This window comes from Ambystoma mexicanum, chromosome 5q (assembly GCF_040938575.1).
Source record: "Ambystoma mexicanum isolate Mex_15411 chromosome 5q, UKY_AmexF1_1, whole genome shotgun sequence".
NCBI lineage: Eukaryota > Metazoa > Chordata > Amphibia > Caudata > Ambystomatidae > Ambystoma > Ambystoma mexicanum.
The window spans coordinates 278,276,924-278,295,452 of NC_090933.1; the positions used below are offsets into that span (position 1 = coordinate 278,276,924).

At 50.1% G+C, this 18,529-nt stretch overlaps 1 protein-coding gene across 1 annotated transcript in view; it reads left to right on the forward strand.

Moving 5' to 3' along the window:
• Positions 1-18,529, forward strand: part of RTTN (rotatin) — a 2,784,523-nt gene that overhangs the window by 2,673,733 nt on the left and 92,261 nt on the right. Inside the window, exon 45 of the mRNA XM_069620779.1 lies at positions 10,838-10,964. Within this exon, the coding sequence (XP_069476880.1) occupies positions 10,838-10,964 (127 nt within the window). The remainder of the gene's footprint in view (positions 1-10,837; positions 10,965-18,529) is intronic.

Below are 18,529 nucleotides of genomic sequence, written 5' to 3' on the forward strand. Positions count from 1 at the left end.
CTTCTTCCCCTGTTAGTGTCCCCCGGAGCTTTAGGAGCACCTGTGCTGCTATCCATTCATCTGGTCCTATGTTTGCGATGTTTTCGACAGTTTGCTTCCCTGCCCCCGTGCCTGCCTGTGTTGTGCTTAAGTCTATCGTGCCCATCGCCGCCACCCCCCTCTGGTAGCTGTCTGCAGGGGAGTATGGTGGAGGGCTGTACGCAGGGTTTGAGTATCCCTCAGCAGCTGTTAATTGTTGTCTGACGGCTTCTCTTAATTCTGTTACTGGGTACAACACCCCTTCTTCCTTCTTCACTACCTTCGCCAGAGGCATATCTTCTGCCCCTTCCTTTTTCACCTTTGCTTCTGACACTGCAACCAATCCTTCTTTCTCTCTCTTGCCCTCTTCGGTGCACAGTGTTTTGCTGCTCGGCATACCCGCGCCCCTTCCGTTCTCCTTCTCCTCTTTTACCTCCTTCTCTTCCCTACTCCCTTTCTCCTCCTTTATCTCCTCCACTGTAAACATTCCCATTTCCCCTGGTCGGGCTCCCTGGAACATTTTCCATAAATTGAACATTTCTATGTGGTGAGCTAATTTCTTTCCTTTGTAGGTGTTGTGTATGTATGTCAACAGCGAGTGCTGGGTGTATGAATCGAAGCTGTCGTTAGGCGGCCACGTTGTTCGTATTTTGTTGTCTGTCCCGTGTGTCCAGTCAATGCTGTACTTTATAATTTTCTCCTTATGTGGTGATTGTGACGTGCAAATGTGCTGGAAGGGTGTAGTTAAAGCGCTTCCTCTCATCCCCCCCCCAACTCCTGCCCCCGATCCATAGTACGAGGCCATATTACAATTTGCTTTTTCTTGATATCGACCTTTTTTACCTGGCCCCATACATTTGGGACTTCGACTGTCCACTGAAAAGTAATACAATTGCAAATGTACATTTCCTTCTCTTTTATTCTTTATTTCCCTTGATGTGACAATTATGGCCCCCTTCGGCCGTGGCGCACGAAGCCCCCTGCGGCTGCGTGCCCTGTGTGGTGTGCTTTTGAGCCACCCCACCTTCTTTTCTCGTCAGACCTCTCCCTCCCCTTTCTCAATCCCCCTTGTCGAGCGTGACCAGCATTCTCCGTGCGTGGCCACCTCTCCCTTTTTCGCCCCTCCCTTATCGAGTGCGGCCAGCATTCTCCGTGCACAGCCTCCTCTCCCCTTCTCTCCTGCCCCTTCCTCACTTCTTGCCCCCAGCCACCCCTTGATGAGCACGAGATGGTTGCAGTGTCCTATACAAACCCTACGGGTGACGTCACCAAACTCTACGAGCTATTACCGGTAAGAAAACTTTACAAAACCAAAGAGCGCGCGATATGTTTTAACCCTCTTGTTCCCCGTAAACCCCACAGCTGTCTTCCCACTTCATCTATAGTGGAGTATGCAACACTCAATCAACTTATTACAATCGGACTGCGCATGCCGCGTCGCCTCGCATGTGATACGCCCTCCTCCCTCGGGGACCTTAACCAGCCAATTGTCTTCCGCACTTGGGAACAAAACTAGCTACCTCCTGCGCGAAAACATCATCTACCTAACGAGCTTCAACACTCAATTAGTAGGGATCCTCGTCTACTCATTGATCTACAACGTCAATTCATCGGAAAGCCACGCCCCTCCCCTACAGGTGCCCGCGATCTGGACAAATCAGTGCCTTCGAACAACCACACGTGGTAGCTTTGAGCTCCAGCCAATTCACTTTGTGATGTGGTAGGAGACGGCCCTCGTGCCTGTCCCACTACCACTCACACGTCTGTCGCCACTTATTAATCAAATCCTTTACAACACACTGTAAATACCTCCTCCCGCCACCCTCATTACAATTCCTCCCCCCTCCCACACATTACATTGCTGGTTGGGCGTGTTATACTCACCAAGTCCTCGTGAGCCGGGGCCGCTCGACCGTGTGCACCCCTCCAAAGCAGCTCGCCACCTCCCCTCGTCTGGACCATGTCTGGACACTCGCCAACCTTGGGCGGGGTACTTCTCAAGTCGGCTCCCAAGGGCCAATGTCCGGATTGCGCTGTCCAGTCTTCTCGCAGTTCTGCCATGGTCGTATAGTCCTCAAAAAGGAGCAACAGCAGAGGGGGCCGCGCTGCCGGGTTGCCTCGTTGCAAGAGGCCTTGGAATGATGCCCTCATGTTAGGTAGACCTCAAACAGATCTCAGAAGTGCCTCCAACTTGTCGGGGTGATTTTCCCGGGGGCCGGCAGAGCCGTCCGCGGACCTCCGGGGCTGGGGAGGCCCCAACTCCTCCTACGTCCCAAAAGGAGTATGAGACACACCCAAGAGCAAGGTAATAAAGGCTGTTTATCAGAGTAACGGCAGGGATACGCTCAGACCATATGCATCTGGAGGGACTCTCCTCGTTAGTGGGGCTCGCAGGCCCTTTTTACAGCAGTATGAAGCGCTACTTGCGTCGCCTGGGAAAATCGTCACAAAACCTAACACCACTACGGGTTGGTTCCCCGAGTGGTAGGGTTAGTATGGTTACCTATGGAAGGAAATATTAGTGGATAAGGACGGGTCAGGTGGTACACTTGGGCTGGCCCTAACAGTTGCTACACCATAATTGTTACAAGGGGACACTTGGTGATTGGCTAAGGGTAATGGCGTCAGTAATGAGCCCCTTGTGTTCTGATTGGTTCTCCCGCGAGCCCCCAAGCCTGGGACCATCGTCGTTCCCAGCTCGCGGTGTACCTGGCGTTGGCAACAATGTGCAACTATGTGTTTGTGGCGGACAATGGACAGGTCTGCATAATGGCTGGTGTGCATGTCTTTCCCATCGTTGTAGGTGTCCAACTTGTTGCTTCGTTGTTGCAGACTGTGTCCCAGACGTGGGACCCTGGTGATTTTGTCTCGTGAGCTTGGCACCTTGTCAGTTCGGCTTGGTCAAGTGTGAAGAGACCGTAGCTGGAGCAGAATTATGAACATTAGATTTGTATTTCGCCTCTGAGGAGCATTTGGCATTGGCAGGTGTAACCTTGGCGCTGGGAGCGTGGCATGTGGGTTGCAACATTGCGGCCTTGGCTGTGGGCTCTTGTTGGGGCTGGTTCTGCATGGTCAGCACTTGCATTTTCGTTCTGGGAGGATTTTCGTTTGCAAGGCTCCTGCCTCGGGACTCTTGCTTGTGGCCTACTTGGGCCTAGTTTCTGGGTGGTGGTACATAACCCATAATATTGGGTTCGTGGGGCGACAAAGTGTCGCAAGCAGCATTAGGTATACATGGTGGCGCCTTCATAGGGAAAGGTAGCGAGAAAGCATCAGCAAGCATATACACAAGCTCTTCAGACGTCTTGCGTTTCTGCAGTGCTGTAGAAGGCCTATGTGAAAAATAGCAACGATGCATGTCCGTGGGTATGTCAGTCCGCTACGTCATAGCACTGAGTATGTTCTTCGTGTGGGTTGGTGTGTGAGTGACCAGTGAGCCTGGTGGCACGTGTGTTCTCGTCTGTTGGCTATGTCGTCATGGCATCTCTAACGATGTGAATACTTGTGGCTGTTCTAGTCGAGCTGGTCCATGTCGCAGGCGTCGGCTTGACCGGGGCCTGGTAGTGGGCATGCTCCTCGTGCATGTGGGCCACGAACACATGATACCTTGTCGTTTGGTAAAGAAGGGAATTGGTCGAACACCTCTCGTGGGGGGTGCTTGGGCCGTGGTCCCCTAGGCATGGTCTGGATGAGACTGTCGGAAGGGTATTATCCCATTCTCCCACTTCAAAGGGCTGAACTGTCAAAATCGAAAATCGTTTTTTTTTAGGATGAGAAACACAGGCGCATAGCAGTTAGGATTCTGAGGGGAAGGGATCCCCCTTAATAGGATGATAATGTGGGTTTTTCAATGGGAAATGCAAATCGGAATTTTTAGAAAAGCACAATGCACATGTAATTTCGGTTTTTGTTGCACTAGACTATTTCTGTTGAAACTATATTTTAATGGCTATGATTGGTAAAAACACTCAACAAAATTGTTACTTTCGAAGTGCAACAATAATCAATGTGAATTTTCAATGGGGAAATTAATTGATTTACTTCAAATGATAATAGGGACTTCACATATCACTGAAAGAATTAGCAAAGGAATATGCTAGCGGACATAGACTAACAGATATTTCTATGGAAAAGTGAACAGATAATACTGGCAATTTGGGATTTGTATTAGGATTTTCTAAGAGATGCAGAATTCAAAAGAGAGATATGCAATACGGGACTTTCAATGGGATTTCCTATGGGATGAAACATTAACAGAGTGGGATATGCAGTTTTTGGGTACTGGTTAATGTGATACTTACAAGGTAAACTTGTGTTTGGGACTTTTGACAGCCAGCGAGGTCTCTGGACAACGGGCTAAGGGAGCAGGTCACTGGGACAGCCGGGCCAAGAGATCTGGTCACTGGGATAGCTGGGCTCTCCAGGATGTGATGCAGGACAGCCAAGCAAGGTCTGGTCACTCTGGACAGCTGGGCTCTCCTAGATGGATGGTTCTGCCTGGATCTGGATCAGTTGGTCTGGATCTGGTTTTTGAGTCTGAAACAGTGGTTTCTCTCTGGATCTGGTTATGGGTCCGAGTCAGCAGGTCAGAAAATCAGTCAGGAAGCAAGCAAGTCAGTCAGTCAGTAAGGCAGTCCTTGTGTTTCTCTGGTTCACCCTTAAATAGTCATAGTGGCATCATCGGTTTACAACCTGGGGGGGGGGAAGTACCCAGGAATTAGTTCTATCCTAGGATAGGCCAGCCTATCGGTCCTCCCACCGGGCTGATTGGTCCAGAGAAATTACATCATTTTACGTGCGTGCATTCATGACTTCCTTTGTCTCACAAAGCCTATTTCTTGACAAAATGAGCTATGGATCAATAACATCTGATTTACACTAGCCACTGTCATGAAAAATAGATGTACAGATTCAATGGGTCACAAGGAATTAGGCAAGCCGATCGCTGACTCTGTGTGACGTAGCATCGCCCCTTGGCACAATGTTGTCATTTTCATGAAAAGCATACTATCTAAATTTCTGCAAATGGCTACACATATGCCCACTAACATTTTGCATCTCTTCACCAAGTTTCATGTCTGTGCCATTTATGATTCATAAATACATTTTTTTCTGTCATTCCAGTTCACCGTGGGCTAGAAAGATGCACATGGTCTCTTTGTGCTTGTCCGAAAATCACATGAAATACAGGCATAATATAACATTACTGCTTATTCAGGGTATTTGGGAGAAATGTCTTAATGTAAAACAGTTCTTTAATGTCAATGGGGAAAGTTGGTCATGTGGGAGGGCAGTGCTGCAAAACCCCCACAGCCAAATTGTCTCCCCCTGGGTCAGTCTGCACAAAGGACTTTTATGATGCCCTTTGAAGCTCTGCAGTTTGTCCTGGGAAAAGGGTGCAGGAGGAAATCACACCTCTTGGTGAAACGCAGGCTCCAGTCACTTCCTTTTGTATTTTCAGGCAGTCCTGCCGGCCAGTCTGATGAAACCAGTAATGATCATACCCTCAGTCCAAGCACATGTCTGTGCAGATTAAGTTCACTTGTGGATGCGAAACATGGGAGGCAAAACCTCCTGCCAAACTGGCTTCCTCTGCCAGGCTGATTGGAGTCTTGTGGGCACAGAGCACAATATCCATTGCTTTGCAGCCCCTCCCACCCCAAAATACAATATTATTTCTGGGCTAGCAACAGCTGTCATTTGACATTTGACTTTAAATTACATTATTCTTATTTGCAAAAGCATTGTTTTACACAGGCTTTCCTTTTCATTCATTTCACGTTGACAAATGCGGTTTCTTCAGGCCACAGTTTTATGTTTCAATTAACCTTTGGTAGGGCTTTTGTATTAGACTGTGGGTTCATGGACACGAAGAGATGCTGCAAAGAGTTTCTTTGAAATTGACATGGGAAGAGAAAGAGAGACACGCTATTGCTTTCCTGTGCAGTAATCGGAGTGCAGTGGTTCATTTCAAAAGGAAGCAAAAACTGTGTTGACTGAAAACAGAATGATTTGCTCTTCATGTACTTTATCAGTGAAAACAATGCCATTCTGAAAATGTATTGCCTCACTTCATGGCAATTAGATGAAATACACACGCAGGGCTGTGTTTAAATGGAGCACATACTTTGGGGTGTTTAAATGGAGAAAAAGAACAAAATGCAATGACGTCTGAAATGCTGTGCGCAGCCTTTAGTTTTCAAATGACAAAACAGCCAATGTAGGTTATTTTCTTTTTGATTTAGATGAAATAGGCAAATGCAGCCATTCTTGGTGTGGCAGTGTTTAAAGTTTGCCACCCCTGTGCCAGGGAAAGAAAGCACAGTCGCTTTTGGGTGAAATGCGGTTTTGAGGTGAAGGGGATTTCTGTCATGGGCCTTAAATGTACCCCACAGACTGGAATGGACCGCTTTCACCAGCGCTCCTATGTTAGGCCTACGGCCTAGTAATTCCATGCGCTCTTCTCCGAAGAAATGTTTTTTTTTGTCTTCTTCTTGTTTTCTTTAATCAGATACCTCTGTCCTCTGGCGCCACGCTCCTCCCTGGTGCATGTCGACTTCAGTGGGCTTCAGCAGGTGTCCAGTTTACGAGGAGCTCTTCCCTACATCCGACCCCCACACTCTCTGCCTCCGCTGCCTTGGTCCCGACCATGGCTGGGAGGGCTGTTTTGCGTGCAACGCGCTTACACCATGCGCATTGAAGGACAGGCTAGCTCGGTGGAGGGAGCTCTTTGGAAGGTCGCCTCCAGAGGACTTGAAAGAATTCATCAAGCACCAGTCCAGGCCCAAAGTAGGGGCACTGTTTTCATCAGCACTCTGCAAAGGTGACTCCTTCCCCAGGAAGCGCATGAGCGGGAAGGACCTTTCAGGTTCTTCTACCAGTGCAGTTACAGAGGCTGCTACAGCTACCGGCCGCCAGGCCTAGGGGTCCAAGATCCTACCGGTGACTTCGCGGAGGGACCGCAAGGTTCTATTACTGGGTTCATGCCCCAGGGGCCACGCCCTAGTACCGGACAGTTGTCTGAGAGGGTACCTGTACGTAGCACTACCAGCGACACAGCCGAGGGCAATCTGCCTACAGGCCCCGTCCTGAGGTGCAGGGTAGGCCTCAACCTCCACCGCCAATAGTCTTGGAAGAGGCCGGGCCCAGGGCGGCAAGCGCCACGACGCAGGCACATGGCATGCAGCCTGATAAGATGACCCCCGGGCCAGATAAAATGGTGGCTCGTCCAACACCATCCTGCTTTGGGGACCAGGTAGGGAAACGAGTTTCCAGGTGGGACTTGTCTTCATCAGGCACGTAGCCCACGGCATACCCTTCATCGTCATAGGGCAGATACACCCTGCAGACAGTAAGGCAGAGTGCGTCCAGGTCTCAGCACCCTCAGGGCCCCGTGCCCATACTCGGGCCTCCAGGCACTCCACCGGCCTGTGAAGAAACGTTTTTAAAAAAAGTTTCTAACCCTCATGAGGTCTCCACAGATGGGCATCAACCTCAAGGATGTGATCAGGGACATGCTTCCTCCGGTTCTGCCGCTTACACCCACGGCCACTCCGCCCTTGGTTCCAGCGCCTCTGGCTCCTATGCAGCCCCAGCTGCCCAGGCAAGGTCCCACGACCCCAGCTCCTACGCCTCCAACTGTCTTGGCAGTACGCCACAGCCACCGGTGCCCAGTACTCCTCCAGCTGCACCTGACCAACAGAACACTTTGCTGGACACTGATGAGGAGGGGGACCCCGACACACCTTCGTCGGCCAAGGCCTTCCATGAGCGGCTCGCTGGCCTGGCTGAATACTTGGGGCTTCCTCAGCCTGAGGTGGAACAACCAGAGGCGGGGGTCTTGGCGGAGCTCCTCACTGTACGCCCCACAGCTAGAATGGGGATTCCAACGCAAAAAGACGTGGTGGCACTTGCCAAAAATGGATGGCGTAAACCCCATTCGATGCAGCCAACAGGTGCATCGATGCCAAGTTTAGGCAGATGGCGGGTGTCCCCCTCTTGCTGTCGGCACACCCACAGCCACACTCCTCGGTGATCGCCGCAACTTCAATCTACTCAAGGTCACAATCGTCTTCGGCTACGTTAGCCTCTAGACTCCTGGGTAAGGAGGAGATGATCCTGGAAGCGTACGGGAAGAAAATATATTCCAACACTTCCCTTCATCTTTGGCAGTCTAATGCGGACGCTATGCTCACCGCTGTCAACCAAAGACTCTGGCAGGAAATCGCTGACTTCCTTGCAGAGCCTCCGGTGCTGAGCCAGGCACGCTTCAAGGTGGGGCTGGCGGAAGCCAAAATTGTAGCGCAGGACATAATAGAGTCCACTGTGGCACATATTGACACCTCAGGCCGTGCCATTTGCATTGCTACGGACATGAGGACTGCCTGGCTACGGGCGACCAAGATCAACCCGGACGTCCAGGAACACATGGTGGACCTTTCCTTTGAGGGTGGCGACCGGTTCATTCCACTAAAGATGAGGAACTTAATAAGAAGAAGAATAGTTCCCAGACTGCGAAATCCTTATCCATACTCACCAAGGCCACTCCTAAGGCATATAGCCATATGCACCAAAGTTCAGACAAGGGTCGGTCCTTCTGTGGCTTTCAGGGCTTCCAGCAATGACGATCTAGGCAACCGGACAGATCCCCCCGAGCCAACACCAGCGCAAGCAACATAAGGCCACGCACAAGGTCTTTTTTCAGTCCCCCTCCTCAGCCTCAGACGGAAAAAAGGGCATAAACGCCCATCCGGGTCCACATGTCTCCGGTGGGGGCAAGGCTTCCCCTTCACTCCCAATGCTGGCGCACGAGGTTCGCGGATCCCTGGATCCTCTCCATAGTAGAAGAAGGCCGCACAGCCCAAGTAGGTTCAACCGGCGCAGTCAAAATCCTTGTGGACCACTTCGTCAACACCTGCTGTGACCAGCCGTTTGCTCTTCCCTCTTACTCCAGAAGAGGTACTGTTATGGACATTTCTCTAAGATATTAATCTGTGGGAGGACACAAACCATTAGAAGAAGAAATAACTTACAAGAATGGTAATCTTCTTTCTGAGGGAGGCTCCTCCCACTGATTCCTCATTTCCCTCCCATCCTACCCCTCAATTAAAGAGCTCTCTCTCCCTTCCTCTCTCAAGATCTTTCAGGATCCTTTCCACCAGTATTGATTTTTGCAAAAGGTTTCTCCAACGTGGCTCAAACATTACCTCATTTAAATAGGTAATGGGGCACGTTGGGAGCTATATACATATCTGGAGCACCTAGGAGGGAGATTATTTAACGGAAAGCAGGAGATTTTAATTTTCCCGTTGTGCATTTGTGTTCGAGGGAGAAAGGAAAAAATAGCAACATTTTAAAGAGAGTAATCGTGACTCTTTTGGTATTCATGTATAAATACTGATGTCGGCTCTTTTCTCGAGGATGAAGCAAGTCCAATGACCTAAGTGTCTATGTCCAAATTGCTCCCCTTGGTATTATAAATTTCCAAGATCTTCTAAAGCACGAAGAAAATATCTAAGATCAGGAATCCGTGGGAGGAACAGACTTGAAAAATACCTGAGTAATTTCTTCTTCTGATGTTTGGTCTTCTCACAGATTTCTCATTGCTCACCCAACCTGCCCCTCATAGCAGATAGCTCATGCACCAGATCCATTCTGCGGTCCCTCAGCTGCTGAGTACTGGTGAATAAGGACAGAATTTAGGTGATTGGGTGTGTTGCCTCCATATGTGCTGACCCCAACGCCATGTCCAGGATGGAATGCGCAACAGCGGAAGGCAAGGCTGACACGGCCCTCAATATGCCCTCTTGTGTTCATTAATTTTCGACACCTGGCGCTGGAGATAGAATATCAAAGATGAGGAATCTGTAGGAAAATTGTTCATATGAAAGAACATTACCAAGGGGTAAGTAATGTGTTCTTCCCCCTAGATGTTGTGTGTGTCTTTTTCGCTACGCTGGAACAGTATGTGATACAGGAGTCAGGAGGAATTTCTGAGATGCAATAATCTCTTTATAGAGCAATTTGGTAGAAGCAACAGTCACTCATGTCCGGCAATTAGGAACAATGATTGAGAGGCCACAATCAAGGAACATACGCTCTATGGAGCAGATTGAGATGTTACCCTTAGAGGAAAAAGGTAAAATGTAGTATTGACTCTGTGTTTCGGTGTATATATGATTCTGCAATCCCGATGAAGCTGTATCTGTTATGCAAATAACACTTTATTGGTACAACAGTTTTGGGAAATGTATGAGAAGCAAACAATCAAGGATCATTATATAAACTGCAGCAATCACACTTTGACATCAACAATCAGTAATGTATGAGAGGCTGCAATTAAGGAGCAATTCCAGCATATTGTTTCCGTTATTGTCACTTTCTCAGCAGTCACGCGAAGAAAGGTGTTTGTGTTCCATGTTAATTGCAGATGGTGCTTCGGTGAGACCAAGTCAGTTGGTTGTGGTCCCGGATGCAAGGTAAAATTATTGCATGCTTTTTCAGTGTCACGACAACCAAGTTAATGAAGTTTGTGTTTGGGTTGAATCAGCATTGTCAAGAAAAATGAGTGCTAAACTGGAACCCAAAAGTACTTTGAGTACCATAAAGGTATTTCTTCTGTTGCAGTGTTTTATTTAATTATTTTCAGTATTTGGGCTCATTTGGAGTTCATGCATTAATGATAATCAGTTATTCAAATGCCTTTGTTTCTTTTATGATTTAGATGGTATTTTCTATTGTATGTAATTGCTGTTAGTATGTCTTGTGAGCTCCAATAAATATTTGAGCTGATAATACTCCGAATTTTCTTTCATACCAGGCTTCTGCTTTAGAGAGTCACCTTGTATCAATTCTGCATTGCCTTTGGCCTTGGCTTCTGATGGACGATTCTTTGATGCTGGCTGCTCTTCAATTGCTTTGTGTATATACAGCTGACTATCCAGCAGGTATGCCTTTGAGGTTATGTGAATGAATTTGCTGTACATGTTGTAAATTGTGCCTTCTATAGGTTCATATCTGTCATGGAGTCAGGAAAGTGCAAAAACAAAATTTTAAGAAGTTTGCTGAAAGAAAATTTTAATTCCTGACTGATTTTTCAGAGGCTGAGCTGTTATTTCCATGCTAGCCAATGCCTCTATTAGAATTGTAGCAAACTGTTATATTTCAGATTTGTATTTGGAATCATTTTGTTGGTTTCTGAAATGTTTAAAAAATATATATATTTGTTGTTTATTAATCTTTGGAAAAGAAAAAAGATAATCTTGAATTGCACACAAATCTCCAAAGGAAACTGTAAAATATTGCTTTTTCTAATCAGCTTTGATTGATCAGCATATATTCCATTACCCAAAGACATCTATTCCATCTTGTCTTATCCTCATATTGAGCATCTGCTACTAAAAACAGCAACCTACCTAAAACGCAAACTCATTTTGTATTTAATACCCCCTCCTACCCGACCTGACACCTTGAACTTGTGGGATTCTTAAATTTGTTTGAGTTTTATCAAACAAGTCATTAACAACCATCCCACCCTGCATTATCTGTCTTTCTAGCCTTACAAGTCCAGAATGAATGCCGTTCCATTTCTCAGCCCTTCACTTTTGAACGTAAAATGGGTCTTTAACAATTTTGGGCTAATCAGGCTGTGGCCGCTAGAAGCATGAGCACAATTTAAGGCAACTGGCAAACATGGTTCTACTGGGGGTAGACCAAACAGGAGCAACATGAGGTCCATCTTTCTCTCTAAATTATCAACTTATTTAATCGCAGAAAGCACCTACAACCAAAATGCTTGGGAATGCCTACATGACCACCACATGTGAAAGAAGATGCCTTTTTCTAAACAACCCTTCCATCACTCCTCCTTTACCTTTAAGCCCATTTTGGATATCATGTTTGGTGTTAATTACCCATTTATGTAATAGTTTAATTCCCTGGAGCTTTAAGTGGGGCGAACTTTACACTTCATACATAATAACAAACATCCCTTCCCCTTTCCTCCATCCTTGTGGGCGTCCTCCAACATGGGGACCGTATCGGAACCTTTGGCAGCGAAAAATTGAGCTTCCCCTTCAAATTTAGAATAGCCCGCCCTCCGGCACCTCAGCTCAGTCCCTTTTTCTGCATGGACGGTGTAGGACCTGGAGGCTAGGCGCAGAGACTTTAAGTTTCCGCTTGCTCCCCTGTTTTATTTTCAATCTTATTCTCATCCCTTCGATGCTTCGCCTCCCTCGGTGCATGTCAGCTGCAGGAGGATTCACGGCATGTGCCTCATGCGACCGCTCGTTCCCGCCCTCGGACTCCCATGCACTCTGATTGGATGCATGCGTGGCTTGCAGCGCTCTCGTCATCGGGCATTGAAGAATCAGTTGTCGCTTTGTAAGGAGATCTTCCACAGCGCGGGGACTACTTCCCAGGGGTCCCCTCGGGCAAAGATTCCTTGGATTCAGGTTCTGGCAGGCCCAAGCACTCTAAGGCTACCGTCTCCCAAGCCGCAGGGCCCAGGGGTTCTTTTGAGCAATCCGTCGGCAGACCTGAGGCTGTTGAGGCTACCGGCTCCCAAGCCGAGGGGCTCAGGTGCCCTAACAGGCTTTCCTCGGAAGGGCGATCAAGTTCGTCCTCTTCTTTGACCCCAAGGGGTAAAGGATCGTAGGGTTCTATCCCCAAGAGTCAATCCTCGGCAGGATCCGGCCCGACTACCGGCACAGGTGCTGAGGGTGCACAGCCTACCGGAGCTTGCTCCGAGGTAGTGAGTCAGGGCGTTTCGACTATTGGCCAGCCGGCCGATCGCTCAAAGCCTACCAGAGTGGTCTCTGAGGTCGAAGCTGCTGTTTCGTGTTCGGGACCCAACGTGTTTCCTCCCATGTCTGAACCTGCACGTGGCTCACGGCCTTTGCGCCTTCCCAACAGGGCATGGCGCAAGGCCCGAAAATGGCAGATAGGCCCGTGGCAGAGCCTGCTAGGCCGAGGCCATTTTGGATTCAAATCAGTGCATGCCTGTATTTTCGCCCATTGAATGGGCCTTGCAAGAAGGTCCAGTACCCTTCCCTCTGGAAGCGGCGGCGGACTGTATGGTACAGCTATCTGGTCTCCTCAGGGGTACATTTTCAGGGGTACATTTACCCATCCCATCCTTACTGCTACACACCTCGTGTGCCTATGCGTTTTGACCATGAGCAGGGACTCAGCACTTCGGATGGCCGTCCCCCTAGCGACCAGTGATAAGTCAAGACTGCTCATTCCAGCTCTTTCTCCCCCTCATGCGTACCCCACAGATGATGGGGTGCGTCAAGGACATTGTGAAGGAGGTGATCCCGCAGGTGGTGTCTCCCCACCCACCTCTGAGTCGTCCGCCTATTCCTCCAGCGGTGCCAGTGCCTGTTCCTCCCCCGGTCTAGGCCCTACTGGTTGCTGAGACCCCTCCACCTCCACCTGTATCACCAACACCTCGCCCACAACAACCTTTGGACCTGTCTTCGGCTCTGGACCTAGCAGGGACCCTACCGGCACCTGTCCCCCAGGGACGGACTCCCCTTGGTCTGTAAAAATGGAGTGGTGGCAATGATGATGATGATGACGCCCAGGACGATGACCCATCGGCATACGTTAAGGCCTTTCATGACTGCCTTCAGGGCCTGGCAGAATTCTTGGGGGTCCCTCTGCCCAAGGAAGCCCCCTAGGAGTTGAGGGTGCTAGCAGAGGTTTTTTTCAAGCTCACCACAATCGGGTCTGGCATCCTTCGCCAAACATGTTTGCTTCGGAATCTCAGCGCACTTGATTCTTCTCTTCGAAAGCGATGTCTTCATCTTCTTCTACCCCGAAGTCGGGCTTTAAAAAAGGTCGGGACTGCGGTTCGAAGATGTCCATCACGGACCTGCACGACATCTGCCTCTGGTACCTCGGCGAAAGCCACGCCACCAACAACTGCGAGGATTGCCAGTCCCTGACGTCTAAGGCCTTGCGGGAACATAAGAAGAAATTGAAGGTAGGTAGGGTGTCTAAGCCTCATAAATCGAAATCCGCTGAGCTTTCAACCGATGAGTGACTCTCTGCGTCGGCGAAAATCCAGGGGGTCTCGGTCTAGGAGTGGTTCCCGCCATTCCTCTGCCTCATCGAGGCATTCTAGGAAGCGCCGTCACCGGTCGCCTTCCCCGTCCACATCAGAGGAGGACTCTGCCAGACGGTTGACTTGTCCCACCAAGTCTTCATCGTCGGCCGAATGGGAATCATTCTGCCGGCAGATGTTAGCGATTTTTGAATTGCAAAGCACAGGTCCGTCCGCGCCTTCGAAAGAAGCCGGCAAGGAACGGGCTTGGTCCACCACTCGCACGCCTTCGGGCTCTGGCGGTCAGCACAATCATCGGGAGCCGTCGAGGTCCCATTCGGACAAGGGAGATCGCCATAGCCGTGCCAGATCCAGGTCCCGGTCCTTGACGTCATTGAGACCGGCGGAACCTGTTAAGCCTTCGAAGAAGGCGTTGATGCCATCAGCGCCGTGTCTGTCGAGGGGCTCTCTCGAGGCTCTGCCCTCAAAGAAGTCATCAACGCCATTGACGCTGTGTCCATCGAGGGGCTCTCTCGAGGCTCCGTCCTCGAAGAAGTTGTCGATTCTGTCGGTGCCTCGGTCGATTCCCTCGGCGCCCTCTACGCCGTTTTTGGAGGATTTGCCGGAGGTGCCCCAGCGGGCTGTGGCACCTCCGAGGAAGTCTCTTAGTAAGTCTGGGAGGCCTGTTTTTGAGCCCTATTCTGTTCCTACTCCTAGATTGGAGTTTTTTCAGCCTTTGCAAGACATTTCAGATGTTGAGGAACTGTCTGATGAGGAGATGGTTGTGCCTCCTGATGTCCCTGATGATCTTTTGTCTGGGCATAGTCAGATGGAGGAACTGTCAGTCATTGCATGACGCTAGTGGCCTTCACACCTCTAGGGAGGTGGAGTTTGGCTGACCTGAGCCTGGGGCGCATGCAGATTCCTCCTATTGGCGTCTCATGACAAGTGTGACGGAATACTTGGGGTGGTCTGCTCCACCTGTTGATTTTGCTCAGGATGATTTGACGGACATCCTGGATCAAGGTCCACCAACTGACCCGGTGTTGCCGTTTCACATGGCTTTGCAAAGGAGGGTGGCAGCGGCTTGGACTGCTCCAGAGAGTCTGCCGGCAGTTAATAAGTCGCTTCCGAAAAAATACCACCAATCCATTGGTGACCCCTGCTACTTATCGACGCACCCTACTCCGGAGAGTTTGGTGGTGCAGGCGGCTACAGCCTCCTCGAAGCAGGCTGCGTACCCTACAATCCCTCCTGATAGGGACGATAAGCACTTTGATGGTTGTGCAAGGAAGGTATTTTCGGCTGGGGGTATGGCATTGAAGGCGGCCAGCTCCACTTTTGCCTTAGCGAGATTCACACACACTCTGTGGAACTATGCGTCTTTGACGGCTGAGCATATTCCCGAAGGGGAGGAATGGGATGATTTTCTAGACCTCGTGCAAGACAGCAAGGATGTTGTGTGAGTCCGTTCAGTCTGGTTTGGACGTGGCAGACTGTGTCAGCCGGTCCATGGCTGCGAGCACCGTGATACGCAGGTTTGCGTGGTTGTGGAAGTCGGGGGTTTGCTCCTGATGTGCAATATGTCTTCTGAACATGCCCTTTGATAGTGTTCATCTGTTTGGCAGCAAGGCTGACGAGAGTCTTGAGAGGTTGCAGACCTCCAAAGCTGCAGCAAATTCTTTGAGCGCTGAAGTACATCAACCTCTGCCTTTTTGTCTGTGGGGACAGCAATGGAGGGGAGGTTCCTTTCGGTACTACTCTTTGGTAGATCGAGAGGAGCTGCCAGTCAAAGGGGCCACCGTAGGAATACCTGGGGTGGAAAACAAGGTACTCGAGGTGCCAAAGCCGCTCGGGCAGTTGCCTCTTTGCCCTCAGGCACTGCCGCGTCCGCTCAGTCATGAGGCCCATGGTTCGCCGGTTGGGGGCAGGCTTGGGGTAGCATTTTGGAGAATGGCGGGCCATTACTTCAGATGTGTGGGTTCTGGAGATCATAGCCCATGGCTACTGTCTTCTCTTCCGGAGAGGCCTCATGACAATCCAAGGGGAAGCTCTCTTTGAAGCGTCCAGATCCGCTCCTTGCGCAGGAAATCCTATCCCTGCTGGAGAAAGGCGCCATAGCACTGGTGCCTGTAGCGGAGAGGAACATAGCATGGTATTCCCCTTATTTTTTGATCCCGAAAAAAAGACGGGGGTTTGAGACCCATCATTGACTTGCGTTGGTTGAGCAAGCTACTCAAGAAGGACAAGTTCAAGATGGTAACTCTTTCTCAAGTCCTCCAGCCCCTTCAACTTCAGGACTTCAGGATTGGTTGGTGTCTCTAGACCTCAGGATGCTTACTTTCATGTGCCGGTTCATCCAAAGCACAGGAAGTACCTGAGGTTCGTGGTTGGCGACTCGCATTTTCAGTTTCAGGTCCTGCCGTTCGGATTGACCTCCGCCCCGAGGGTCTTCACCATGCTGATGGTGGTGATGGCAGCGTATCTCAGGGGGGATTCATGTCTACGATTGGTTGATCAGGGCGTGCTCTCCCGAGCAAGCCCTGGATCATCTGTCCGTCACCTGCCACTCCCTTCACAAGCTAGGCTTCTCCCTCAATTTAAAGAAGTCCCATTTGACACCTACCCAGCGGCTCCGTACATCGGAGCAGTGCTCGACACATCCCTGGGGCAGTGTTCGCCTCCCCAGGTGAGGGCTCATCACATTCTGCAGATGGTGGACAAGTTTCAACGAGCCCAGAGTCTCCCGGCGTTCGAAATTTTGAGGTTGCTCGGCCTCATGGCATCCTGCATTTTCCTGGTGCCAGAGGCCAGGCTGCGGATGAGATCTCTGCAGTGGGCTCTCAAGATGCAGTGGTTGCAGTTCTCCAGCAGGATGTCTGATCCCGTTCAGATTCCGACCTCGGTCGCCCAGGATCTTCTATGGTGGGCCGACGAAGGCAATCTGATGAATGGAGCGCCATTTTGGCAGCCATGGCCAGATGTGACGATCGTGACGGACGCATCCCTCACAGGTTGGGGAGCTCATGCCAACGAGTTGACAGCCATTGGACGTTGGTCTCCGTCGGATTCCAGACTCCACATCAATCTGTTAGAGCTGAGGGCCGTCAGTCTAGCCCTGAAGGCTTCTCTGCCGTCTGTGCAGGGGAAGAATGTCCTGATTATGACGGACAATACAGTGGCCATGCACTACCTCAACAAAAAAGGGGGTTCAGGGTCACTCCCGTTGTGCAGGGAGGCGATGCAGCTCTGGTTCTGGGCCATCCAGCAGGAAATGTCGATCTCAGCAGTTCCTCTGGCCGGAGACGAAAACGCAGTGGCGGGTGCTTTGAGCAGGCAGAGCATGGTCTCTGACGAGTGGGAGCTGGCTCAGGAAGTTCTTTTGGCGATCTACGCCCTTTGGGGAACCCCGCAGGTGGATCTCTTCGCCACCAGTGTCAACTGGAAGTGCGAAAGATTCTGCTTGTGGGAATTTCCTCCAAGAGGATTCTTAGGGGACGTGTTCGTAGTGGAGTGGTCCTTCCCACTGCTGTATGCGTTTCCTCCAGTCCCTGTCATTACGCAAGTGTTGGAGAGGTTACGGAGGTTCGGTTCCCGAATGATCCTCATTGCTCCGGCATGGGCCAGGAGAGTGTGGTACCCGGTCCTTCTAGACATCTCCATCTGCCCTTCCACGCCGTCTTCCCTACCGAGACGATCTGCTCTCACGGGAGAGGGGTCGGGTTCTCCATACAGAGGTCAAGTCTCTCAGCCTTCATGCTTGGTATCTGAAACGTTGAGGTATAAGGATTGGGACCTTCCCTAAGACGTGATGGAGGTGTTGCTTTCGGCCAGAAGACCCACAACGAAATGACCTGTACCGTTGCCGTTGGAGAAAGTTCTGTGACTGGTCCAGGGTACAGAATGTGGATCCTTTTCAATGTTCCATTCCTTTGGTTTTGTCTTTTTTGCTTTCTTTAGCCCACAAGGGCCCGCAAGTGGGTACCATTAAGGGGTACCTGGCGGCGCTGTCCATATTTAAGCGTTCGTCTGAGGAATGTTCCTATTTTAAGATCCCTTTGATTTCTCAGTTTCTGAAAGGGCTAACTAATGTGTTTCCACCGTCACCTTTCCAGGTGCCGGGATGGGATTTGAATTTGGTTTTAAAGTTCCTAATGGGAGCTCTGTTTGAGCCCTTACATTCTTGCCCGCTGAGACTGTTGTCCTTTGAGAATGTATATTTAGTTGCGGTTACTTCTGCACGCACAGTGAGTGAGTTGCAGGCACTCTCTGCCAAGCCACTTTTCACAGTGTTCCATAAGGACAGGGTTGTCCTTGGGGTTCGTCCTTCTTTTCCGAAGGTTGTGTCGGAATTTCATTTGGATGCCGCGCTGTCTTTTTAGAACGTGAGGTCGGCTTGCGTCGCTCTACCCAAGTTGCAGAGCTTTCGAGTCGAAAGAGCAGGGGGCCGAAGGCAGCCAATGC